The sequence below is a fragment of the Podarcis pityusensis genome (assembly GCF_964106645.2).
Source record: "Podarcis pityusensis genome assembly, chromosome: 5".
In the NCBI taxonomy this organism is placed as follows: domain Eukaryota; kingdom Metazoa; phylum Chordata; class Lepidosauria; order Squamata; family Lacertidae; genus Podarcis; species Podarcis pityusensis.
In genome coordinates, this window is record NC_138032.1 from 90,224,004 (window position 1) to 90,251,738 (window position 27,735).

The 27,735-nt window shown below is 47.0% G+C and overlaps 2 protein-coding genes across 3 annotated transcripts in view; one reads left to right on the forward strand and one right to left on the reverse strand.

The window, feature by feature from the left end:
- Positions 1-27,735, reverse strand: part of WDFY4 (WDFY family member 4) — a 190,342-nt gene that overhangs the window by 28,284 nt on the left and 134,323 nt on the right. For both annotated transcript variants that reach the window (XM_081005350.1, XM_081005351.1), the window contains 5 exons: positions 11,407-11,449; positions 10,408-10,527; positions 9,207-9,324; positions 5,694-5,803; positions 1,070-1,223 (listed from right to left, as the gene is read on the reverse strand). In XM_081005350.1, coding sequence (XP_080861476.1) covers positions 1,070-1,223; positions 5,694-5,803; positions 9,207-9,324; positions 10,408-10,527; positions 11,407-11,449 — 545 coding nt within the window. The remainder of the gene's footprint in view (positions 1-1,069; positions 1,224-5,693; positions 5,804-9,206; positions 9,325-10,407; positions 10,528-11,406; positions 11,450-27,735) is intronic.
- Positions 14,060-23,623, forward strand: LRRC18 (leucine rich repeat containing 18). The gene is made up of 2 exons (XM_081005741.1): positions 14,060-14,342; positions 22,639-23,623. Exon 2 carries the CDS (start codon positions 22,730-22,732, stop codon positions 23,495-23,497), a length of 768 nt encoding a protein of 255 aa, XP_080861867.1. The 5' UTR covers positions 14,060-14,342; positions 22,639-22,729; the 3' UTR covers positions 23,498-23,623.

Below are 27,735 nucleotides of genomic sequence, written 5' to 3' on the forward strand. Positions count from 1 at the left end.
ACCTGTGGAGGGGAACGCCATCCCAGGCTGCGCTGGGGGCACCTGGTTTGCTCCTCCTAAAAATTGTACTTCTAGGGCCACAGCACCCCGGCACACACACCCAAATTCTACGTCCCTGCGTCCATCTTTCAGTGTGTAGTGGGCAGTGAGACCAGCCATGAGCACATGACAGAGGGGGCAAAGCTAGCTAGTTTTTTAAAACTCTAATTTGTTTACATGGCACTATACCATGGGTAGGGTGGCGCTGTGGGTTAAACCACAGAGCCTAGGACTTGCCGATCAGAAGGTCGGCGGTTCGAATCCCTGCGACAGGGTGAGCTCCCGTTGCTCGGTCCCTGCTCCTGCCAACCTAGCAGTTTGAAAGCACGTCAAAGGGCAAGTAGATAAATAGGTACCACTCCGGCGGGAAGGTAAATGGTGTTTCCATGTGCTGCTCTGGTTCGCCAGAAGCGGCTTAGTCATGCTGGCCACATGACCCGGAAGCTGTACGCCGGCTCCCTCGGCCAGTAAAGCGAGATGAGCGCCGCAACCCCAGAGTCGGTCACGACTGGACCTAATGGTCAGGGGTCCCTTTACCTTTATACCATGGGTAGGCAAACTAAGGCCCAGGGGCCGGATCCGGCTCTATCGCCTTCTAAATCCGGTCCGCAGACAGTCCTGGAATCAGCATGTTTTTACATGAGTAGAATATGCCCTTTTATTTAAAATGCATCTCTGGGTTATTTGTGGGGCATAGGAATTCATTCACTTTTTTTTCCCAAAATAAAGTCCGGCCCCCCACAAGGTCTGAGGGACAGTGGACAGGCCCCCTGCTGAAAAAGTTTGCTGGCCCCTGCACTATACTATCACCACGTTCCTTCTGCGATTCATGACACGCTTGTCAGGAAGAAATCCTGCAACTAGATGCAACTAGTGTGAGTTGCCAAGAGAGTAAGTGGTCTGGGTTGCAAGCAGCCATGAAAATACATCGGGAATATGAAAGGCCTTTTCTAACTTTTTGACTTCCTCAAAGTTACTTTTGCTCCCAAATTATTTGCAGGTGAAAATTGAGCAGCGCATAAATACTTACCGAGTGCAAACTGGTTGCAGTTTGTTAAGAATTCGGGGAGGTAAAAAAACTCAGGGATGAGCTCCCTCACGTCCGTCATGTTATCTCTTGAGGCCGAGTCCCAGGTGCTCTTCATGCTATGGAACATTCTCTCGGCAACATCAAAACCGCCTCCCTTGGTTGGTGGGATGAAAGAGAGAGGGACAGGGAAAGTTGCAAGGTTGAATTAGTTTCCTGCCCTCTTTGAAAATGCGTTTTGCCTATATGGGTTGATGATCACTGGTTGAGATAATCTCGTTTCTTTGGACAGCGAAAGATGGTGCCACCAGCTGGTGCCACCCACAAACCTGATGACTGGCACACTACTCAAATTACAGACCCTCCAAGTGTCCCTATTTTCCAGGGACAGCCCTGGATTTACAGAAGCTGCCCCAGTTTCTGGTTTGATCCTGGAATGTCCCGCTTTTAATCCCTACTTTCATCAGAGGAATGTCAGAGGGTATTGAACAGGATGTCCCTATTTACATGGGAGAAATGTTGGAGGGTATGAAATCATAGGAGGCCCTTAGCCTACCAGGGCCAGGCCCTTCTCAGTGATGGCTCCAACCTGGTGGAATGCTCTGTCCCATGAGACTACGGCCCTTCAGGATTTAACCTCCTTCCATCAGGCCTGTAAGACAGCTATTCCGCCTGGCCTTTAATTTGAATTCAGCCTGATCTTCTATTTCCCTTCTCTTCCCTCCCCCTCCCCTTTTATGAAGATTACCCGCTCTGAGACCCCACAGCTAATCCTCGCTGGCCCAAATATGACTAATTCAGCCAGCTAGCCCTGGTGATTATCTAATGCTTATTAGATTGATTTCCCCTAAATTGATTTCTGAACTTTGAATTTTATTGTTATTCATGTTTTTATACAGTATTTTATGCTGCTTTTACAATTAAGTGTTTTAAATTTGTTGCTAGCCGCCCTGAGCCTGGTTTTTGAACCGGGAAGGGCGGGGTATAAATACAAATTTATTTATTTATTTATTATTAGTGAAATGGAAAAGTCCTCCTGACTTTGCACCAGCTGTAACCTCTGAAGTCATTTTAAAACAGTGGGAAGGGAGACGTCACAAAAGGTAAGAGGGGAGTAAAGGTAAAGGTAAAGGTAAAGGGACCCCTGACCATAAGGTCCAGTCATGACCAACTCTGGGGTTGTGGTGCTCATCTCGCTTTATTGGCCGAGGGAGCCGGCGTACAGCTTCCGGGTCATGTGGCCAGCATAACTAAGCCGCTTCTGGCGAACCAGAGCAGCGCACGGAAACGCCGTTTGCCTTCCCGCCGGAGCAGTACCTATTTATCTACTTGCACTGGCGTGTTTTCGAACTGCTAAGTTGGCAGGAGCAGGGACCGAGCAACGGGAGCTCACCCCGTCGCGGGGATTCGAACCGCCGACGTTCTGATCGGCAAGCCCTAGGCTCTGTGGTTTAACCCACAGCACCACCCCTGTAATTCAAGCACTGGGCTCGGCTGGGCTGCCCAGGTCAGATTTTGTACTTAATCGCAGGGAGTGATGTCTACTGTGTGCCCTGTCAGTGTGAAACACAAGAAGCCGTACTTTCAAGGTCACTGCGAAGTTAATCATTAACAGACATCAACCCTCAGAGTCAAATTTCAGTGGAAAACTGAAGCATATTAGTAGACAGGCAGACCATATTTAGAAACCAGAAGCTAACAAGTTTCTCCTTCAAGTCTCTTTTCGAAGCGTGTATCTCATCTGCATACACACGGCTGTGCCTAGACTGACACTTCTTCATCTGCTTTTACAGCTTTTATGAAAGGTGATGGTAATCTCCAGAGAAACAATGTGATTCGTAATAAAAAGGTTACCTGTATTAAATAAAAATAATATCTACATAGGAAATGTTGTTAGTGCCGCAAATCCGGTTAAAGATATTACCATCTAGAAAAATGTAATTTTTTTGCAGCTGTCTAATGCATTTTGGAGGAAGTAATATCTTTTTAAACATAAGCCTGTATTATTTATAAAGAAAGCAATAACTGATTTGCAGTATTTCTTATATTAATAAATGTATTTGCATATATTTATATCAGAATTAGTCGGCTCTCCTCCTCTCGGAATGTGGAAAGGAAGGACGGGAGAAAGCCCCAAACAACTTTATGAGCTGTTAGCAAAAACAAGACCAAAAAAACCCCTCCTGCCTCTTCTCTCCTCAATTCAAGACATGTGAATTCAGGGCTCTTCTAGCCTACAGCCATTACTTATTTTAGGAGGAATGGCTGCAAAACATTCAGACTCTGGGCTAAAGTGGCTGGCAGGCACATTTGCATTCCCAGACTTGGATAAGCCGCCCTCTCCAACCCTCTGCAACCCAGGAATCTTTTGCCCAACACGGGGCTCAAACCCACGACATAGCTGTCAACCGTCCCTTATTTGATGGGAAAGTCCCTTATCCCAGCGCCATATCCCGCTGCTGTCCCTTATTGATGATGTCCCTTAAATTTCCCGGGTTTCAAAGGAAGCAGCTCCTCTCCCTCCCTCCCTGCTGGCCAGGGAGGAGGGAGGCTCCCACTGTGTTGCTTGGCTGCGTTGCTCACCCAATAAGGAGTCTAACAATGACTGGGGGGTGGAGCTTGCATGCCTTGTGCTGATCAAGTTGGCCGCGTTGCCTGGGGCTCAGCGCTTCTCAGTGGAAAGGTGACGGTGGTTTTCCTTGCTGCATCCCCTTTGCCGGGTTGCTGCGCTGTGGGAACCACCGCTTGAGGCTTCGTTTGGCTGCTGGCTGGGCTTCCTGCCTTTGGATTGGAGGGGCTCAGAAGTTGAACATACCTGTGCCCAGAAAATCCCTTATCTTGGCTGCTGATCCCTTATTTTTGAGGCTGCTGGTCCCTTATTTTCAAATCTGTAAGTTGACAGCTAAGTGACACATGAGTCTTATTGCTCTGCTAACTATCACAGCTATTATCCCAGTTCATCTGAGCCTGGCGTGGATTCAAACCCAAGGGCTTTGAAAGGCCATCCTGAACCCTTCTAACCCTGGAACGTCGAAATCAGAGCTCTCTGGAAAGAAATAAAACCCTGCAATGCCGCGGAGGGAAGCTGCTTTACTCCATTAGCCTGCGGTGGGTGGGGGGGAGGGGGAATGTTGGGCAGGGGGTAAAATCAGGTGGCGAAGGAAGAAGGAGCAGAGGAGCAGGGTCCTCTTAAAGGTAAAGGGACCCCTGACCATTAGGTCCAATCGTGACCGACTCTGGGGTTGCGGCGCTCATCTCGCTTTACTGGCCGAGGGAGACGGCGTACAGCTTCCGGGTCATGTGGCCAGCATGACTAAGCTGCTTCTGGGGAACCAGAGCAGCACACGGAAACACCATTTACCTTCCCGCCGGAGCGGTACCTATTTATCTACTTGCATTTTGGCATGCTTTCGAACTGCTAGGTTGGCAGGAGCAGGGACTGAGCAACGGGAGCTCACCCCATCATGGGGATTCGAACTGCCGACCTCCTGATCAGCAAGTCCTAGGCTCTGTGGTTTAACCCACAGCGCCACCCACGTCCCTTAGGGCCCTCTTACTCCACCCCAACTTTGCCTGCACACTGGTTGAGGGGTGGGGTTCTGTCCCATACAAAGTAAAGGGGGTGCTTTGCTTTATTACTCCTGCGTGGATGCAAAAGGAAAGCCCATAGAAGCAAAATTGGGGGAGCAAGAGACTTTTGGAAATCAACAAGGGTCAAACCTTCTCCCTCACCCTCCGATTCTGCTCTTGTAGGGCTTTTTTTTTTAAAAAAAAAAAAAGGTTAGCGGGGAGAGAACTCAGTTACATTCTGTTGCATTGCCTGAGAAGGGGGATGTGGGATGTGATACGTAAGTAGCAGTCAAGTACAACATTCCTTGTTTTCCTAGAGCGGACGTGAGGGGGAATGTTTGGTTCAGCCAGTCGATAATTCCTGTTTCCTCCTAGCTGGGACATACTTCCTTTGCATGTGACTAGAGATGGGTGTGCCCTTACCTGTCCAGGTAACAAAAGGGACAAGGCACACAGCACTCTCTCTCTCTTTGACTTCCTCCACATGTATATACTAAGTCTGCCTTCAGGGATCACACTGTGCTCTGCCTGATGTAAGTAAACTACTTTGATATACTTTATGCAAGATGGTGGCGTGTTTATTCTTTTAAGAGGGATATAAAGGAACTTAAGGTAAAGGGACCCCTGACCATTAGGTCCAGTCGCGAATGACTCTGGGGTTGCGGCGCTCATCTCGCTGTATTGGCCGAGGGAGCCAGCATACAGCTTCCGGGTCATGTGGCCAGCATGACCAAGCCGCTTCTGGCGAACCAGAGCAGCGCATGGAAATGCTGTTCACCTTCCCGCCGGAGCGGTACCTATTTATCTACTTGCCCTTTGGCGTGCTTTTGAACTGCTAGGTTGGCAGGAGCTGGGACTGAGCAACGGGAGTTCACCTCGTCACGGGGATTCGAACATCTGTGGGACTCTTGGCAACCCTCCACAAACACACAATTGCTGCCAGAGTTGGTCAAGGGACAGTCAACATAGGGGGGTTGGGATGGCTTAAGTGCAGGATTTGATCATCGTATTCACAATTTTGGCTGCAACCAGCCCTGCATGGAAGTTGACCGCCTACCTGCAATGAGCAGAAGATCTGGTTGAATGGCTCCATGCGAACCAGGTAGGAGGCCACAATGATTGCCGAAGAGTAGTGGGTGCAGTAATGGCACTGGGCTGAGAGGTTACCTGCAAATGTGGATCAGTTAGCTGTTTTGCAAACTACAATTACCACATGTGACTTTCAAAGGCCTGCCATACCTTGACTGGCCAGATCCCAACCCTCCTCAATTGCACCAGCTCTCTAGGAGCTAAAGGCAGTCATAAGCCTGAGCACAGGACAGCCCAAGGTCTTCCCTTTAAAAATATATACAGTGGTACCTCGGGTTAAGAACTTAATTCGTTCCGGAGGTCCGTTCTTAACCTGAAACTGTTCTTAACCTGAAGCACCACTTTAGCTAATGGGGCCTCCTGCTACCACCGCGCTGCCGGAGCATGATTTCTGTTCTCATCCTGAAGCAAAGTTCTTAACCCGAGGTACTATTTCTGGGATAGCGGAGTCTGTAACCTGAAGCGTCTGTAACCTGAGGTACTACTGTATTTGCCTTTCATAAACTTGGGAATATCTGCTAGTTAGTGAAGGACGGGCTATAAATTTCAGAAGTCAACAAGTTTAAAGAAATACCCAGGAGGAAAAACCGTGATCCAAAGTGTACCCCACATTTAGGAATGGCAAAGGGGTTGCAGGGCCAGCTGCAACATCTTTCATTTATTTACATTAGGAACTGGCCTGATGTGGCAGAGTGGTGTGAGCCTCCTGCCCAAGGGTCCCCCAGGGAGGGCAGAGAAGGAGATGACTTAGATCCTAGATCCTGGTGGTGGGCATGGCTGTCTTAAGCATATGTGGTGCTGGAGTACAAAAATCCGCCCGGTGCCCCCCCCCCCAAAAGTTGCCCAGAGTTGTCGACCTTTTTTTAGGCAATGCGCTATTTAGGCCGGCCGTTGATGTTATGTATTGAAGTATTGTGTATATAGTTTTCACTCAGGTCCACATAAGTTAATTTAGGCGGGAAACCCTGGGCTGTTGTTCTTGCAATGTTGACAGCCGGCTGCCTATAAAAGCGGGCCGGCTGAGCTGTTTGCTGTTCACTTCAGTTCCAGCTTACTTATAAAGAACTACTTGGAGAAATCTCTGTGTCGTCTGCTGTGTCCACCCACTACCTAATAGTTGAGGTGCGCAGGCAGGGCAGAGCAGGGCACAGAGGCCCAACGCCAATCCCAGGCGCGCAGGAGGGCGGAGCCAGCTGGCCAGCTGCCTCAACACCTCACTGGCTTGCTCGCCCCTGAACTTGCGGCGCAGAGCCGCCCGCAGGAGAAGAGCCCACCACGGCGCTCCGGTGGGTGGGCTCTTCCCCGGGCTCCAACTCTCTCTCTTTTTCTTAAATAATTTTTATTAACCGACCAATCAAATCAAATCAAATCAAATCAAATCACATAAATTCCAAATTACAAAGCCGAATTTTAAATTTTGTTGAGGGGACCCATATTTCAAGATCCGAAGGGGGATTCTGATCATCTTCTTGCTGCTGCGTTAATGTCCAAATCAGTCCAAACAAAGTTCATAATTCTATCCAGTCTTATCTTGCTGTTTCCACATCTCATATTGTTCGTATATTTTCTCTTTTTTCTTTATGATTTCTTCTGATAATCTCCTTAAGCCGATAAACACCAATAATAATCCTGTGTGAATTTTTCTGTTCATCCAATCCTCAAATCGAGATGGTTTCCATATATCATCGCATTCATAGATAACATCGCTCTTTCCATCATTAATTACAGAACTGTCGTTCTTAAGTCCCTCTGAGGAGTTTTACCCACAATATAAAAACAGCTCTATTTCTCTATTTCTCCTCCCAGACTTAAGTCCTCCGACAGAACTTCCCAATATGGCGACGGTATTTTTAACTGCGTCATTCCAAAGCCCTTATACATTCCACGCTCTTCTTAAAGCATGCTTTGGTTAGAAAGTTTATCTCCAGACAGACATAAATCCACAGCTTAAGTCCTTCAAACGACATTTCTGACTTGTGAGGGGGGGGGGGATTCTTGTTTAATCACATAGAGGAAAGAAAGGAAAGTTTCTTTTCCCCTCCCTCATCCAGTCCTTTTGCCATACCGAGTCTTGGTGTATCTTCATCTGGTTAATTCTTGTTCCTCTGACTCGTCTTGTTTATCAGAGATCTCTTCTGTTAGCAGTCTTTACTCCCCCTCCTTCCTTGAAATATGTGCATTCGCTTCCTCCTAATTGTTTCTTTTGAAGTTTTTGCAGCTAGTGGCCCAGATCAGAGACAGCGTCCAGGAGCGCCGAGATCCCACAGGAGGGCATTCTGCCTAGTGCCCCCATCCCCACAAATTCGGGGGTGGTATAGGGCACAGCAGGCAAGGGCAGCCCCCCCTAATCCTGGGGGGGGGTAGGGAGGCTATTTACTCCCATCACAGCCTCCAAATTACCTCGTGTGGGTCGGAGAGATGTTATTGTCAGCCATCTTCTGATGCGCCCCTAGTGGCCCCCCCGGGCTCCAACTCTCAGACCCTGGACTCTCGGGCCTGGTGCCCCTGCGAGCCCGGCGCCTGGGTGCCCTGCACCCCTAACACCTATGGTTAAGACGGCCCTGGTGGTGGAAGACTGAAGAGCAGTCTGCTGAAGAGATGAGCCAGAAGGTGCTAGAAGCAGTGGGGTTGAGTGATCAAGGGAGGGAGGTCAGGAGGAGGGCCTTCCAGGACAAGCTTAGAGGCTGAGAGTCACAGTATAAGTGCAGACTCAGATAGAGAGGAGTCAGAGGTTGGCTCTGTTACACAGCAGCAGGACAGTTCCAGTCCTGATTTGCCTCCCCCTTGGTGACACCCCGATCGAGGAGAGTCCTGCATGTTGCTGAGGAATGGGTCAGACAGGCCCAGAGGAGGAGCCCAGCCGCTAGATGCAACCTTCGTCTACTTGGTCGGGATCCAGAGAAATGGCTAGAGAGTGGAGCTAGCGGTCAGTTTCAGCAACATCTTAGCTGGATTTTGGTGAACCAGAGGACTCTGCTGTGTTGTTATTTTCTGTTAATAAAGAGCTAATTGACTCCTGTGTGTGTGCCTGCCCTGTGGATGACCTGGCTCCTTGACAGCTCCTTGACAACTTATTGCCTAGTTCAGGGGTCAGCAACCTTTTTCAGCCATGGGGCCAGTCCACCGTCCCTCAGACCATGTGGTGGGTCGGATTATATTGGGGGGGGAATGAACGAATTCCTGTGCCCCACAAATAACCCATTGATGCATTTTAAATAAAAGGACACATTCTACTCATGTAAAAACACGCTGATTCCTGGAGCATCCACGGGCCGGATTTAGAAGGCGATTGGGCCACATCTGCCCCCCGGGCCTTAGGTTGCCTACCCCTGGCCTAGTTATTGCTGGTGCAGTACCACATCATAACCACATTATACTGTATAAAGTTGGGAAGAAACAGAAGTTAATTTATAATTATAATTTATACTCCTGGTTTTTCCCAACATATACAGAAAGCGGGGGATAGAAATGGGACAAATACCTTCGCTCTTCTCTACTTCTTCGTAACGCTGGAGAAATTTCCTTTTCCTCTCTCTGGTTTGCGCCCCCATGGGCTTGGCAAAGTCGCGAAAGACGCTGGGATTGGTAAGGTCCAGAGTCTGGCACGTAAACACAAATAGATCTTTCTCACGCAGGCAAAACACAGTGAGAGGGCAACTCTAATCCCCGACAAAGAAGCCCAACAGTAAGACACCCAAAATGCCCCCCACTCCGCCTACGAAAGAATGGTAGGCTTGGCAGAATGAAGACTCACCTTGATCTCAGTTTCAACCACACAGTGGGAAACTGTTTTAACTGCTATAACAAGACTGTCTCCGGATCTTATATTGAGGCTCATCCAAAATAATATTTAGAATATACTGGACCCCATTACGTTGTTTTGAAAAGGGCTATCTAATGTATCTAACGGTTGGAGATGCAATAGGGATAATGCTTCTCTAAAACATATGTTTTTTCATTGTCCTAAATTGAAAGATTTTTGGCAGACGGTAACTGAAACCATCAACAGAACTGTACGGAACAACCTTATATCAACAGAGCAAATTATCGTCTTGAACAATATGCCCAGCACATGGAACCTTACAAAATGACAATATGGGTAGACTCTCTGTGCCCTTACCAAGGGGAAAAGACTGATACTGATGAATTGGAAAAATAAAAATGTGGCTCCCTTCTATGATTGGATTGAAGACCTACACAAACTTGCAACATATGAACAACTTGCATATAAACACAGACTTGCCATGGACAAATCCAATGGCATTTGGAAACCATTCTACAAATACTGTAATTGGTTAGGATCTGGTGAAGTACAATACAGTGGTACCTCGAGTTAAGAACTTAATTAGTTCTGGAGGTCTGTTCTTAACCTGAAACTGCACCACTTTAGCTAATGGGGCCTCCCACTGCCGCCGCACCGCCAGAGCACGATTTCTGTTCTCATCCTGAAGCAAAGTTCTTAACCCAAGGTACTATTTCTGGGTTAGTGGAGTCTGTAACCTGAAGCGTCTGTAACCCGAGGTACCACTGTAACAACCTTGTAAAATATGCAGTTTTGGACTTTCCCCCCGTCCTCTTTGTTTTCCCTTCACCCATGTCTGGTGCACATATAGTTATGTACTTTTTGAATTTTCAATAAAGATGCTGTGCTTTTTTTAAAGAAAGAAAGAATGAAGACTCACCTGGGAGTGGTAGTCAGCAAGCACCCACGGGAACACTGGGTACTGCATGAGGTCGCTGTAGGTGCGCCCAGCCAGAGTGTTCAGGTACATGAGGTAGTCAAAGTTGCTGATCTCTCTCCTCTGCCACGACACAGAAGCAAGGATTACTGACCCACAGGAAATCTCCTGTAACAGTTACGTCCTCTCAGAGAATGAAGGTATCATTTGCTAACACGAATGGGTTCTGGTTCTGGATATGGCTCCTCCATGGAAAGAGGTTCTACCTCAAAGACCTCACATGCTACATTTCATTGACCTCTCACCTTGCCAGGAGGGTCTACTGGCCCCACTCTCTGGGATTCAGTGATCTGCTGCCTCTGCTTAGATAGGTTCCATTGAGCTATTGTAGCTCACAGCCAGTGACAGACGTAGTCACCTCCGTCAATTTGCCTAATCATTAAAGAAAAACCCCACACAACCCTTTAAGTTAGTGGCCGTCGGGATACCTCCTAGAAGTGAACTCCATAAATCAATTCTGCATGGTATGAAGAAGCTTCTTTTGTCTACCCTCAGCCTACCAAGGAAGTCAGGAACAGTCAAAATGTATACGGCAGGCATAGGCAAACTTGGCCTTCCAGATATTTTTGGGACTACAACTCCCATCATCCCTAGCTAACAGGACCAGTGGTCAGGGATGATGGGAACTGTAGTCCCAAAACATCTGGAGGGTTGAGTTTGCCTATGCCTGGTATACGGTGATCATTATTTACACGAATATGCATTGTGAAGGAAGTTACTCATAACTGATTGTCCACACATAGTAGTCTGTGCATGTTTATTTTAGAGTGGCTTATAGGTTGCTTAGGGATGCGGGTGGTGCTGAGATTTTTTTAAAAAGGAAATAATTTTATAAGTTGTGTGTCTTTGTTTCTCAACCTGTATTGTATTATTTTATGCACTGTGACTTGCTGCTTGTTGGTTTCAAAGTTAGTTTGAAACCAGGGATTTCCATTTCTTTACCTGCCACTTCAAGAGCATCGTCTTCTCCCTTCCAGCGCTTCTCCTGCAAAAAAAGGAAGAGGAAAAAGATCACGCTGAGAATTTCTCCTCTGACAAAGGAGTAGTGGCAAAGGCCAGTACAGTGGAACCTTGGTTCCTGAACGGCTTAGTTGCTGAACAAATCAGTTCCCGGATGCCGCAAACCCGGAAGTAAGTGTTCCGGTTTGCGAACGTTTTAAGGAAGCTGAACATCCGACGCAGCTTCCAATTGAGTGCAAGAAGCTCCTGCAGCCAATCAGAAGCCATGCCTTGGTTTTCGAACTGTTCCGGGAGTCGAATGGACTCCCGGAACAGATTAAGTTTGAGAACCAAGGTACCACTGTATCAGCTAGTTGTGCTTACTTATTTTAAAATTTATACCCCACTTTTCATTAATTGTGGCAGCATTTGCACTTGGGAACTCCCTGTCTATTGAGACTCAGCAGAAGCCTCCACTTGTACTCTTTTCAGTGCTTGCTAAAAACATTCTTGTTTAGAATGCCTATCTATCTTAGAATACTTAGATAGATTGAGGTAATTTTAATTAATCTGTTATTAAAGTTTCAACTTTAGTATGCTCTTGTATGTGAACTTTTCTTGATTCTGTTGTTTTATCTTTTTGTAAACCACATTGAGACTTTTTAAAATAGAGTATAAATTTTATGATTTTTTAAAAAAAATAATTGTTACACAGCAATAGTTTGGACATGATTGAGAGTTACAACACAGGTGAAATGGGACAACCAAACCCCTGTATTGGAATAGTCACCATTGCTGCTGAGCAGGGCCAGCCCAAGGCATGTTGCCGCCTGAGGCAAAGGACAAGATTATGGTCCCCATTCCATGTGCAGATGCTGAGCAGGTTAATGTAGAAAGTGGAAGGCAGGTTATACAGCACACAGAACACTGTGTTCCAACAAAGAGGAAGGGTCAGAGGCTTATGCGCCCATTTCACAGCATCTACCACCCGAAGTAGGACCAGGCCTGCAGGTAAAAGAGCATTTTCCTCTCCCACCTGAACATTTTTTTTCCCCAGGAGGTAGACAGCGCAAAAGTAGAAAGCAGAGGTAAAACTTGACAGCCACCAAATGAGCACTGTGCTTTATTGATATTAATTAATGCATGGAGAAATGTTGGAGAGTATGCCTTAGTCTTAGTTGGAGAGTATGCCTAGGGACGCGGAAGGCGCTGTGGGTTAAACCATAGAGCCTAGGACTTGCCGATCAGAAGGTCGGCGGTTCGAATCCCCGCAATGGGGTGAGCTCCCGTTGCTCGGTCCCTGCTCCTGCCAACCTAGCAGTTTGAAAGCACCTAAAAATGCAAGTAGATAAATAGGTACCGCTCCGGCGGGAAGGTAAACAGCGTTTCCATGCACTGCTCTGGTTCACCAGAAGCGGCTTAGTCATGCTGGCCACATGACCCGGAAGCTGTACGCCAGCTCCCTCGGCCAATAAAGCGAGATGAGCGCCGCAACCCCAGAGTCGGCCACGACTGGACCTAATGGTCAGGGCTCCCTTTACCTATGCCTTAGTCCACATTGGGTTTTTTTTTATAAAAAAAAATGGTATGGTAGGATGTCCCTAGTTTCATCAGAGAAACGCTGTAGGGTATGGAATTATGTGACCCCCCCAAGCCAAGGAGATAAGTAACTGTACAACCTTTAGAAGACATCTGAAGGCAGCCATGTATAGGGAAGCTTTTAAACATTTTATTATGTTTTCATATAGGGACGCGGGTGGCGCTGTGGGTAAAACCTCAGCGCCTAGGACTTGCCGATCATCAGGTCAGCGGTTCGAATCCCCGCGGCGGGGTGCGCTCCCGTCGTTCGGTCCCAGTGCCTGCCAACCTACCAGTTCGAAAGCACCTCCGGGTGCAAGTAGATAAATAGGGAGCGCTTACTAGCGGGAAGGTAAACGGCGTTTCCGTGTGCTGCGCTGGCTCGCCAGATGCAGCTTGTCATGCTGGCCACGTGACCCGGAAGTGTCTTCGGACAGCGCTGGCCCCCGGCCTCTTAAGTGAGATGGGCGCGCAACCCTAGAGTCGGACACGACTGGCCCGTACGGGCAGGGGTACCTTTACCTTTTATGTTTTCATATATGTTTGAAGCCACCCAAAGTGGCTGGGGCAACCCAGTCAGATGGGACAGGAATAAAGAATAAAGTAATTATTACGGAATAAAGGTAATGGGACCCCTGACAGTTAAGTCCGGTTGTGACTGACTCTGGGGGTTGCGGCGCTCATCTCGCTTTATTGGCCGAGAGAGCCGGCATACAGCTTCCAGGTCATGTGGTGAACCAGAGCAGTGCACGGAAACGCCGTTTACCTTCCCGCCGGAGTGGTACCTATTTATCTACTTGCACTTTGATGTGCTTTCGAACTGCTAGGCTGGCAGGAGCAGGGACCAAGCAACGGGAGCTCATCCCATCGCAGGGATTCGAACCGCCGACCTTCTGATCGGCAAGTCCTAGGCTCTGTAGTTTAACCCACAGGGCCACCCCCGTTCCCAATTATGGAATAGGACATCCCTAATTAGACTGGAGAAATGTTGGAGGGTCTGTTGCTTCACCCTGCTACGTCGCCAGGGTTAGACACAGGGCAATGATTTCACGGACGCTATGAGGCCTTCACGGATGCTAGCAGCCTGATCTGTCCTTCAGCCGCAGAATTCTACCAGATAAGATGATCAGGCAGAGAGCCTCACAACCCTGTTCTGAGTCATGGGCTGAGTGGCGTCTGCTGGTTGGAGCTCCCTGTTTCACTGGGAGGTGCAGCCAGGGGCGCCGCCTTTGACCTGGCATGTTGCAAACCAGGCAGGCATATGCTAATGGTCTCCAAGGGCTTGGAATTTCCTGTTGCTTAGGAACCAAAAGTTTCACAGGCGGCATCACAAGAGCTGACTAGAATATCACAGGAGCAGGGTAAGTCAACTTCTCCCAAAGCAGATCCTACCTTATATTAGAGTTTAGATTTTAGAGCTTTTAATCCTGCAGAAATCTGGAAGGGATAAACATTTCCCTTGCAGTCCAGGTTTCCCCCCCGCTAACTTCCAAACAGTGGCAACGATAAGGACCCATTGTTTGAAGGAGATTAGTGGAAGAAGTTTGCTAACAGAAAAAGCTTGTGTTCAGTGCCAGATCCACTCGGCGGGCTTGCTTAGTTTCCCAAGGTGCCAGGAGCTAATGCACTTTTCTGTTTATATACAGCAGCTTAGCAACGCCGTTGAGCTGCTCAGATGAAACCTCTTCATCAATTCTCTACACAGAATATCTTGCGTGGGTTTGATACCAGGAACATTTCTACCTTTTTCTTTTTAAAGGCTGTATAAGAGGAACTTTTTTCCCCCTGCACTCCTCCTAGATGAAACTAAAGAGATGAATTCAATTGCTTTGCTCTCCGATAGCAAGCTGCTGTGAGCCAAAGAGAACCTGCACATCACAGCCTTTGTGAAATGGAGGTTCTCTTTAGTTTAAAGCAGCCTGCCTGCAGAAAGCAAAGCAGTTTGAATCCATCTCTTTAGTTTTATGTAGGAGGAGGGCTGAAAAGGCCGTCAAGTTAGCCGGGATACGCGATTTGTACGTTTTCTAACAGAGTGACTCGATATGTGTCTCTGTCAATCAAGGGTCAAACTATACGCGCGACATGAAAAGTTTCGTTTGAAATGCTCCTCTGGTTGGTTTTATTTAGCCACAGGGTGGAGAGGATGCGTTCGTCTGTATCTTGTCACGCAGGGATGGGTGGGTTAACCCTTTCCTTGGGACAACACTGTCCCAAAATAACAGAATGAGTGACGAATCTGGCCCCCCAAACTTTGGGAGAAAATGGGAGCTGAGCACCCAATATCACTGTGTCTTGGAGAGGCAAAAGACTCTGCTCCTTACATCAGAATGCACACAAATGGCGCATTCTCAGATTCTGTCTGCATGAGTCATGCAACTTGCAAATACTGTGGTACCCCAGGTTAAGTACTTAATTCGTTCCGGAGGTCCGTACTTAACCTGAAACTGTTCTTAACCTGAAGCACCACTTTAGCTAATGGGGCCTCCCACTGCCACCGTGCCACCGGAGCACGATTTCTGTTCTCATCCTGAAGCAAAGTTCTTAACCTGAAGCACTATTTCTGGGTTAGCAGAGTCTATAACCTGAAGCGTATGTAACCTGAAGCGTATGTAACCCAAGGTACCACTGTAACAGTGAGAGCTGGCTTTGCAGTAGAAAAACAACATGGCTGGCTTCACAGAAAAGGGCCCTTGGTTTTCAACGATGTGCAGACTTTCTCCTTCAAATTAATCAGAATATGCCTGAGCGGCCACAGAGAGCATCCATTTGGGCCCAAGGAATTCAGCGGGGAATGTGGCGTGGGGGGGAAAGGGGGCGTGTGGATATGCAATGGGGTGGGAAGAATGATTAGGCATGTGAGCAAAGCCATTTATTATGCATTTAGTGGGGATGTCAAGCTTGCTGCCTGACTTGCAATACTGTACGGTTTCAGTTCATCAGCCCCAATGGGATAAGGTTGGTAGCAGAAGCTGTTGTCTATCTGGGAGTTCCCAGTTCAGATCTCAGCTCAGCCACAAACCTGATGACTCCAGGTGAGAGCAGGAGCTGACGGCAGCGTTTCCGCCACCTTACCAGGACGGTATAGAAGCAGAGGCAAGGTTGGGTGTGTGTGGACACACTGCAAGAGACAACCTGGTGCTCACAGCGATGCGTCTGTGCCATGCAGCCCCAATTCTACCACCAGCTTGTCATGCCCCAACACTATACTCATAAACACAAGCAACTCCACCTGCCTGTCTGATGCACAATACAGAGAAGTTCTGCTTTTACCGTATTTTTCACTCCATAAGACGCACCTGACCATAAGACGCACCTAGTTTTTAGAGGAGGAAAACAAGAAAAAAACTATTCTGAACGAAACAGTGGATGTATGATTTTTGTGGGGTAGCCCAATGCAAAAATCCTGAGAATCCATGTGGATCTGTGCTTTGTAACCAAGTTTTTGCGCCATTGCGGCTCCACACAACAGTGGGTGTGTGATTTTTTTGGTGCAGGCTGTAGCCATGGACATGCTATGTGATCTGATGGTGAATTTGGGGTGACCCAATGTAAAAATCTTGAGGATCCATGGGCTTTTACCTCCCCTCTCCCAGGCAGCCTCCGCTAGCATCCCTTATCTCTCTCCTGATCCCACCGATCAGCTGCTTCCTTTCAACACTCCCTTCCCTCTTGTTTGCCTTAGTGTCTTTTCCTTAGCAGTTATTTGCTCCTCCTTTTCTTCTAATTTCTCTCCTCATTGCTTTAGTCTTCCCGTCTCCTCTCCTTGCAAGTTTGCTGTCTTTACCTCCCCCTCCCAGGCAGCCTCCTTTATTGCTAGCATCCCTTATCTCGCTTCTGATCACTTGCGATCAGCGGCTTTGTTTCAACACCCACTTCCCTCTTTCAAAAAAAAAAAAAAAAAAGCATGATCTGCTTTTTGCCCCTGGGCAATTCGGCTCCAGGGACCACGCATTCACCCCATAAGACACACAGACATTTCACCTTACTTTTTTAGGAAGAAAAAAGTACGTCTTATGGAGCGAAAAATACGGTATTTGTCGACAAAGCAAGTCCCAGACCTTCCCAGTCTGGTCTGCTCTCTGCCTAGAAACTCCAGTCTCTCAAAGCCTTGCACACCTGCAAATCAACTTGTGGCGCCGCAATTGGCAGAAAACTGGCGTGCAAAGCAGGATTTAACTCCTTGCTCATCAAGCTGATGAGTGGTGGGTAAGGCTGGGCAATGTATCAATCCATCATCCAACATCAGTTTGAAGTCCACACTAATGGTTTCATAAAATTCGACATGGCACTATATTGCGAATCACAATGTGTGCATGTGTGCTATGTAAAAAAAAAACATGATATGGGAAAAACCATGGAGCTGGTCATCACTTCTCTCCTGATTCTTTCTGTCCTTGTTGCTCTGTAGTATAACATAACAGTTGTAACAATATGGTAAAATAAGTAAAATGTGTCTGTTTTAGACCACTTAAGGTAAAGGTAAAAGGTAAAGGACTCCCGTCAAAGGCGACTATGGGGTTGTGACGCTCATCTCACTTTCAGGCCCAGGGAGTCAACCTTTGTCCACAGACAGCTTTCCAGGTCATGTGGCCAGCAGGACTAAACTGCTTCTGGCGCAATGGGACACCGTGATGGAAGCCAGAGCACATAAAACGCCATTTACCTTCCCGCTGGAGCGATACCTATTTACTAGCATTGGTGTGCTTTCAGGTTAGCAGGAGCTGGGACTGAGCACGGGAGCTCACCCTGTTGCGGGGATTCAAACCGCCAACTTTCTGATCGCCAAGCCCAAGAGGCTCAGTTGTTTAGACCACAGCACCGCCCACATCCCCAACTACCACATAGTAGTAGCAGTTACCAGGACATTACTTCATTCACCTCTACATAGTTACATCCTTATTTCAGACATCGTGATATATAGGTATATCACAATGTTAAGCTGGTGATATAGCATGATATTGAAGACCAGACTTTGCTCAGCCCTAGTGGTGGGGGTGGGGGTGTTAAATCCTGCTGCGTTAAAGGCAGGATTCAATACGAACCCCTTCCTGGTCATTGAAGCCCCTGCTAAAATGAAGATTTCCTCCACCCCACCCATTTTAGCAGCGCCTATTTTCATCGGAAAAAATTTAACAAACCTTGGAGGGGATACTTCCGGTGACAGTCAGCAACGCATTTGTGCTTGTAAAATACACCAGTACAGTGGTACCTCAGGTTAATTGGTTCCGGAGGTCTGTACTTAACCTGAAACTGTTCTTAACCTGAAGCACCACTTTAGCTCATGGGGCCTCCTGCTACTGCCGCGCCACCGGAGCACAATTTCTGTTCTCATCCTGAAGCAAAGTTCTTAACCTGAAGCACTATTTCTGGGTTAGCAGAGTCTGTAACCTGAAGCATATGTAACCTGAAATGTATGTAACCCGAGGTACCACTGTACTTTCCCCCTGCATGTAATGGTATCTACTGGACTATAAACAACCTTACTTTTCCTTAAATTATTTTCTAACTTCCCTCCAAAAATAAAAAAAAATCATTTTGGTAACCTGAATCCCAGTCCTGATAACAGCATCATAGCTGTTAATAAGGCCAAAGCTGGCTTTATCTGGATGCTGTTCTTTAGGGTAGACAACGTTCTCATTCTCCTGACCATCTTACTGGCTTTGACTAAATAAAAAAGTGATACGAAGTGGATACAGTTTTCACGAAAACAAAAAGATCCGAGAAGTCTCTTCCAGGAGTAGAGTCTTACTGAAAGGCCAGATGGATCTGTATTGGGAGCCAAGGTTGTTCCCTGCCATTATTTTATTTTGGAGAAAGCTAAGTGTTTGGGCGAATGTGGGATCCTGGCACAAATTGTTAAGGGCCGCAGTATGTTATTGAAATGAGCTGAAATGCATTATCTCCCATCTGATCTCTGAGTCTATGTACTTGCACATGATTAATGAGTAGTCAAAAAGCCTGAAGGGCTTGTAATGAAACCTTTCTAATGGAGAGGAGTGTTGTAGACAAATCTATATTCTTTCTCAAACAATCATTCATCAAAACGGTGATTTGACTCTTCACAATTAAATGCCGGAGATTTCGGTTCAGCTGGGGCTCAGCCAAGTGGAACCAGTGCTCATCGCTACCCTGCAAGCACCTACAAAAACGCCAAAAAACAATTTCCAGAAAGTACGGACAACTAGCAACTTGCTTGGGGGTTGGGTTCCGGGGATTGTGTGTAAAGCCAAAATCATGTCTAGTCAGAGTAACCCCAGAAATGCTCCCACATGACTATCGCTTCCTTTCCAGAGCTGGTGCACCAAATAGGTCTTTCCCCTTATATAGGAATGCGGGTGGTGCTGTGGTCTAAACCACTGAGCCTCTTGGGCTTGCTGATCAGAAGGTCAGCAGTTCGAATCCCCGCAATGGAGTGAGCTCCTGTTGCTCTGCCCCAGCTCCTGCCAACCTAGCAGTTTGAAAGCACACCAGTGCAAGTAGATAAATAGGTACTGCTGTGGTGGGAAGGTAAACGGCATTTCTGTGCACTCTGGTTTCTGTCACAGTGTTCCGTTGTGCCAGAAGCGGTTTAGTCCTGCTGGCCACATGACTCGGAAAACTGTCTGTGGAAAACACCGGCTCCCTTGGCCTGAAAGCAAGATGAGTGCCGCAACCCCATAGTCGCCTTTGCCTGGACTTAACCGTCCAGGGGTCCGTTACCTTTTTGACTTTTCCCCTTATGCAAGGTGGGGAGCTTCTAAAGTCTCTGCCTTGCTTACCAGGCTCTGGGAAGGACTCATGAAGGCTCTGGAGGCATTTGCATGGATGGCCCCAGATGTCTCAACCTTTCCAGAGCCCGGGAAGCTGTCCACTTTGCGGGCGTCTAATTTGTGCAAGCGCAGCTGTCCAGCTGCCAAGCGCATAAAACTGCACGTGCGCGGGTTAAACATATACGAGTTTTGAGTCGACTGTACTGCATTTTCTTGCAGTTTACCTAGGGACGTGCCTCACTCAGTTCCATTTTCATCCTTTCATTCCACTGGCACTTTTCACTTTCATTTGGCGTTCAGCTGCAACGGGTTTAGCTTGCACTAGTCTTCCTTCTGTTAGTCCACTGATGCGGAAATATACCTATTCTTTTTTAAGCGCACCGCCCGGCACAATCGATGTGCCTACCTCAGCAATCAACAGATATTTACAAATTGATTGCCTGCCCTGTGCATTTCCTTTCAAAGTTAATGGATTTCCAGAGGAGCACCCCGGTTGGTCTTTCACAGCAAAACCAACAAAGAGTATAGTGCCACCTTTAAAGATAAAATTAATAAAGTGGCTTGTCACATAACAGCCCATCACAAAGCCATCTACGGCTGCAATCCTAACCATGGCCTACAAAGAAGTAAGCCGCATTGAATTCTGGGGTGTTTACTGCCATATAAGTGGGGTTGAGGGACGCGGGTGGCGCTGTGGGTTAAACCACAGAGCCTAGGACTTGACGATCAGAAGGTCGGTGGTTCGAATCCCTGCAACGGGGTGCGCTCCCGTTGTTCGGTCCCTGCTCCTGCCAACCTAGCAGTTTGAAAGCACGTCAAAGTGCGAGTAGATAAATAGGTACCACTCCGGCGGGAAGGTAAACGGCGTTTCTGTGCGCTGCTCTGGTTCGCCAGAAGCGGCTTAGTCATGCTGGCCACATGACCCGGAAAAACTGTCTGCGGACAAATGTCAGCTCCCTCGGCCAGTGAAGCAAGATGAGCGCCACTACTCCAGAGTCGTCCGCGACTGGACCTGATGGACAGGGGTCCCTTTACCTTTACCTTTAAGTACCTTTACCTTTCTTTCTTTCCTTGACTTTCAATTAGTTTATTAAAGGGTTTTCTTGCATAACAAGCTAACTGAGAAAAACACAAATAGTGTCTCCACTTTCAATTCACGGAGTCTGTTTATATTCGGTGTGAGACACTATTGTCATATGCATTATGCGGTTGGGGGGAAAGAGAGAGGAGAGCAGGGAGGGAGATTGGGGGGGGGGATCTTTTGTTCTATTACATCCTTTCTCACAACCCTGGTTTCACAGTTCATTCTGTCTTGCTTCCCTCACTCAGGAATCACGCAGGGAGGACAGGAAAAGGGCAATAACACTTTTTAAAACAACGTTACAAGGGATGGATAGTTTAAAAAAGAGAGAGCTGTCAAATCCAAATGATCCTCCTCACTCTGAGGCTGAGGCTTGGACTTTAATTGAGCAAAACACAAAGTCTACAGAGAGCAAAAGAGATGACTTATTTCCATGGGAAACGAACAATAAAGAATGATGCATTCCATTGAAACCCTGATTAGCTTTGCAAAATGTGCTGGCACAGTTGCATTGCTGCACCACTAGGGGCATTGGTTTTCAAAACTCAAAATAGGAAGCAGGTTAAGGCTGCAATATGTGGCGCTGTGGGTTAAACCACAGAGCCTAGGACTTGCTGATCAGAAGGTCGGCGGTTCGAATCCCCGCGAAGGGGTGAGCTCCTGTTGCTCGGTCCCTGCTCCTGCCAACCTAGCAGTTTGAAAGCGCATCAAAGTGCAAGTAGATAAATAGGTACCGCTCCAGCGGGAAGGTAAACTGCGTTTCCGTGTGCTGCTCTGGTTCGCCAGAAGCGGCTTAGTCATGCTGACCACATGACCCGGAAGCTGTACACCGGCTCCCTTGGCCAGTAAAGCGAGATGAGCGCCACAATCCCAGAGTCATCCATGACTGGACCTAATCGTCAGAGGTCCCTTTACCTTACCTTTACCTCACTACCCCACTTGCCTGGGAGTAAGTCCCAGGGAATCCACTGGAACTTGCTGCCGGGTAAACATAGGTAGACTTGCCGCCTTTGGACATGCAAGCCACAGCCAGCAGCAAGCAACGTAAACACACACAAAATCGACAAACAACACTTCAGATAAAAGAAAGTCAATGAGGGAGCTGTTGGGCAGTTGTAATTGGATGTCAATGAATATGTAGATAATGTATACTGGAAAGCAATTTGTGTATCTATGTGTGCGTGTGTTTTTTTTTTTTTTAAAAAAACAACTTTCATTGTAGAGAACTAAGGGGAAAGCGTTCATAGGACAAGTCCATGCTGTAATGGATTTGGTGACTGTGGATGTATAATGAATAGGCAAATGGAAGGAAATTGGCTTGATAGTTACAGTAATTTTCAATGGTTTCCTCCAGCAAATCAGTTTATTGGCCTTGGATTGGTACTGAAGAAGAGTACTGTACCTGACTGCCCTGACTCAACAGAAAATCTAGGGGCACAGGCTGAACCAACTGAACTTTGGGCCAAACTCATCATGTCTTTGTTGAACTGCTCAGCCTCCCTGCCTAACAGCTGACATCCAGGGTAGCGCAGCCGCCACAGCCGCTTCCTTGAGCATTAGCTGAGGAAGCCCTGCTGCCCCTCCAGCAGCAGGATGAAGACAACGTCCCCTTCAGGCTCTGGGGAGGGTCTCCTCATGAGACAGAGGCTTATTGAGGCTGCTCCTCCAGGTGCCCTTGCAGCTCACAGAAGCTTGCACACCTGGTGCACGGGGAAGAAGCTTTCTGTCATTCTGTATTAACTGTATTTTAATAAGACAACCCTACCCAGCAAAAAGGAGTGACCTGTATAGATTTAACAGTTATACGTGTATGTGTTTTTAATTCAGGTTCAACAATAAGCAGCAGCAGATCTCACTGGGACGCTTTCCTTGGACTCCTTTAATTCATCTAATCTGCGTCGCACTCTTTTCGGTGGGAATGGCTAAGGGGGGAAAAAATCCCAAGGGGAAAAAAGTCACCTTGAAAGTTGCTAAGAACTGCATCAAGATCACATTTGACGGGAAACGTCGCCTTGATCTGAGCAAGATGGGCATCACCACTTTCCCCAGGTGCATCTTGAAGCTGAATGATGTGGACGAACTGGACCTCAGCAGAAACATGCTCAAGAAGATCCCAGACTCAATTGACAAGTTCACGAACCTGCGCTGGCTGGACTTGCACAGCAATCAGATTGAGAAGCTGCCAGAAACAATAGGGAACCTACAGAGTCTCATTTTCCTGAATCTTTGCAACAACAAGCTAACGGCCCGGAGCTTGCCCATGGAGCTAAACCAGCTCAAGATCTTGCGTAATCTCAATCTTGGCCTCAACCACATTGACAACCTCCCAACCACTCTGGGGCAACTGAAGGAGCTCCAGGAAGTTGGAGTATTTGACAATTTACTGAAGAGCATCCCAAACAGCATTGCAAAGCTCCCTAAACTCAAGAAGTTGAATTCCAAGCGGAATCCCTTTCCTGGGCCCACAGAAGAGGAGCTCTACATTGACCACATTAAGCGCCTCGAGACACTCTACGTGGTGGAAGAAAAAGATCTTTGCTACCCATGCTTGAGGAAGTGTCAAGAAGAGAGGGACAAACTGAACAAACTGAAGAACACGGCGCCTGCCCCTCTCAGAAAGCCAAACTTTTCGAGCCTCATGACGCCCAATTCTACAGCAAAGGAGAACCAGGCAGATTGGAGGTGAATGGGCTACAACCATCACCGATGGATGCATGGCCAATAGCAAGGTAGAGGCAAGGCACAGTGTGGCCCCTTTGCATCCAGTCATTGTAGTCTGTCCCCAAGCAATAAAAGTGCTCTTGATCACATAGCTCTGCACCCACTAAAAGAGGTTCTCCACTACTACTAAGCATGTGTCAGTCCATCAAACAGAAAACAGTATACACATATTGACAGGCTTGGAGCCCTGATCGGTAATCTATAAACCTGCTGGCCACTCTCACCCATGGCAAGAGCAGCTCTTCAGTTTGGGGCTAAAGGAATGTGCAGGGATCGTCACCACAGTTGCGCTGAGCTTCAGATATTCAGCACTACTATGGAGAAGACCCTTGCCTGTCCAAGAAAAAGAGGCGTGGGATTGTTTGGGCACTGGGTGGAAGAAGTACTCAAAGAGTTTGCCTGTCTACTGCTAAAGCAAAACCCAACCTTCCCTTTTAGCTTAGAGAGGAATAGTGAGGGTTGATGTTTTGTGGTTGGGTGGTGGAGCCTGAATACTTTCCTACTCAACCCCCAAATAAGCCCAACCTATTTCTCTAGTTCTGGAGAGGGTGGCTGTTTGGGTACTTGGCAGCAGAGGTGTTGGCAGTGCCTCGCCACCCATGACCAAAGCAAACTACTGGTCCTCTCCTCCAGCTCTAACACCCATCCCTCTCTCCAGCTCCAAACTTAGCAGATAGGAGACAGGGAGTAGAGGATACAGCACAAGATATTATGGGCTGTCCCATGAATCCGCTGGATGAAAGAGTGGAAGAACGTTGCCTCAGGAGAGTGAGGAAAATTCTCAGGGATGATTCACACCCTGGCTGGCACTTTCTTGATCTCCTGCCCTCAGCAGAAGATATAGAAGCATGATTAGTCATGCCAACAGGGTAAAGAACAGCTTCTATCCATGGGCTGTTGGGCTGCTGAATGAAAAGATAACAACAGGGCAACTGACTTTCGGGTTTGGTGGGTGTGCGTCAGTAAACAAGGGGAATTAAGACTGAGAGAGCTGAGTGGGGGGGTGCTCGTGTAATCTCACTGCATACAAGTTGTACAAGTGACAATAAAGTATTTCGATATTGCCCCCGATCTCATGTACAGGTGCAGGGTAAGTTCAATAAGAGAAAGAGCAGCGAATTTTGTCCTGGCAACCAAAACCAGCCCCAAATTGTGGATCATTGGCCTTGCTTGCGCAACACCACAAAAAATATATATGCATATGACCATTGTCAAAATGCAGGATCTCTCGAAATAACTCATTTGCCCAAACCATATATCTTTTGCATTTAACATATAGCAGCATACAGGCATGTAGAATCCAACATGTGTAAGTCTGATAACCCTCGTTTGTTGCAAGGTACACACATCATTGGCTTACATGGTGTGTTGCAAACACACATCATTGGCTTACACACAGTGAACCCTACCATGCAATGGGTACAAGTCACCTTAAAAGAAACTGCTGTCAGGATAGTGAGGGAGAGAGAGGGGGAAATATATATAAAAAACAAACACGCTCAGGCACATATTTTTTTAAAAAGACCATAGTGACTTGCTCAAGGCCATTCTATGAACTTTGTAGGGCTTTCTGCACCCAAGCTAAGCACTCTGGCCACAGAATGCACACCAGTTTGAAATGCCCTCGTTTCTGCAAAGTTAGTGTTTATACCATATTTACTCGAGTCTAATGCACACCTCTCTTTTTCTGGGCCAAATTACATTGCAAAAATTGGGGTGCACATTACCTTCAGTGGCGCATTGACATTTGCCAGCAAACATTTCTCTGGTTTCAAGGTTTTGAAAAGTGAGGTGTGCGCATTAGATTTGATGGCGCATTAGACTCGAGTCAATACGGTAACTAACCTTGGTTTCGTTTAAAAGCAAGGGAAACGCAAAACTGGTTTTGCTTGGTTCTGTCCTCCACAGCGAGGTATGGTAAAAAAGAACAATTAATATATTGTTGTGCTTCAGGTGACGTTTTCAAATTGTCCTGTGATTTGCGATGTCATGTATTGTTTTTAACATGTTGATAGCTGCCTTGGGAAGGAGCAATACCTGCCGAACAATTAAAAAGAATTGGGGAACGAAAGCTGTGGACACACTCCAGTTTGCTCTGCATCCACTGTGCTCCTATGGCTGCTTTGTGAAGACACATACGTACGGCAGTCCACATCTCTCCTGTATTTTTCTTTTACCTTTTTTCTTTTTAGAAATACTGTGTTTTGTTGCATTCCCCCCAGATCAGCTTCAACCCAGTTCGAAAACCTAAGCCCTATGGAGACGTCCAGGTCCCTTTCTCCACCTACTGGCAAGGGGCAGTTTAGGAACTATACAATGCACAAATCTAATTCGAAACACAGACAACCTCGCTGATTTTTAAGCTGGCAATGTGCACAGAATCTATGGTTATAAGGCATAAGATTCACTGAAATATATTCACACACTTCCTGTTTCGCAAAGAGCATAAGAAAGCAAAACTACAGTCGTACCTTGGATCCCAAATGCCTTGCGAGTTGAACGTTTTGGCTCCCGAATTCCACAAACCCAGAAGTGAGCGTTCCAGTTTGCGAACGTTCTTTGGAACCCGAATGTCCAATGCAACTTTCACGGCTTCCGATTGGCTGCAGGAGCTTCCCGCAGCCAATCGGAAGCCGTGCCTGGGTTTCCGAGCGTTCTGGAAGTCGAACGGACTTCCAGAACGTATTCTGTTCGACTTCCAAGGTACCACTGTATATTATATTAAAGTGCTTTGACTTCCCTCAGGACTCCTCGGATATTTTGTTTAAGGAGCAATGTCCCAACTCATTTTAAGTTTTGCTTCAGGCCAAACTTGGTTGGAAACTTGTTGTTGTTTTAAATGAACCTTAAATGCAGTATCAGTTATTAAACTGCTTACGAGACTGCCTTCCATCCTCATGCCAGTAAAGAGTTGCGGTTGGCCTATTGGTCGCTGCATATGCTGACCACCCGATTTTTAATGTTGCCGTTTCTATCAGCTTCTTTTATGGCCATCGGTGCATGTATAATGGAGCTTCGGAGTTTCTATGTTCAGAGCACACAAAGTCATGTGTATTACTGCAGTCAAGCAATTCAACTGATCTCGTTCTCCAGCATCAACAATTTAGATAATAAGTTGGTCTATGAGACAAGCAGAGAGGCCCCAAAGAAGCTCCAATTAAACAGTGGAGTAGGAGAGCTAGGAAAAAAATGTATCTGGCAACCCATGCGCCCCTTTGGTTTCAGATAGAACATAGGGACCCCTGACCATTAGGTCCAGTCGCAACCGACTCTGGGGTTGCGGCGCTCATCTCGCTTTATTGGCCAAGGGAACCGGCGTACAGCTTCCAGGTCATGTGGCCAGCATGACTAAGCCTCTTCTGGCGAACCAGAGCAGCGCATGGAATAATAATAATAATAATAATAATAATAATAATAATAATAATAATAATAATTTATTATTTATACCCCGCCCATCTGGCGGGGCCTCCCCAGCCACTCTGGGCGGCTTCCAAAAGAATATTAAAATACTATAATACATCAAACATTAAAAGCTTCCCGAAAATCGCCGTTTACCTTCCCGCCGGAGAGGTACCTATTTATCTACTTGCACTTTGACGTGCTTTCGAACTGCTAGGTTGGCAGGAGCAGGGACCGAGCAGTGGGAGCTCACCCCGCCGCGGGGATTCAAACCGCCGACCTTCTGATCGGCAAGCCCTAGGCTCTGTGCTTTAACCCACAGTGCCACCTGCATCCCATAGAACATGAGTAGACAAGTCTAAAAACCCTGGGAAACAAATTTCCACAGCCCTCTAGCGGCTACAGTAGCTCGTTTCCCAGAAATTTAGCGTCGATTCTGGAAGTGCATGCTCAATTGTGACCAAACTAAAACTCCTGGTGTATATTTTGCTTTGTGAAGTTTCACCTGAGATCTTTGGGTGAATCAAGGAATATGTACAGTTAATGAGTGTGAAGAAGACTGGGAATGTTTTAAACACTCTGGGAATGCTAAGCAAGAAATAGCGATCAGTGATCAATTCCTTTTCTTGGTAATTTCTTCTTGGAATATTTTTACCTATGTATTATTTCAGTTATTGTAACTCATATCACTGTCACTCATCTTTGAATTAAAAAAATAAGGCAAACAAAAAATTACCATTATTATTTATGTTGGATTGGATTACCATTTTGCTTGTTATATTCACATCCACACAGCGAAGCCAT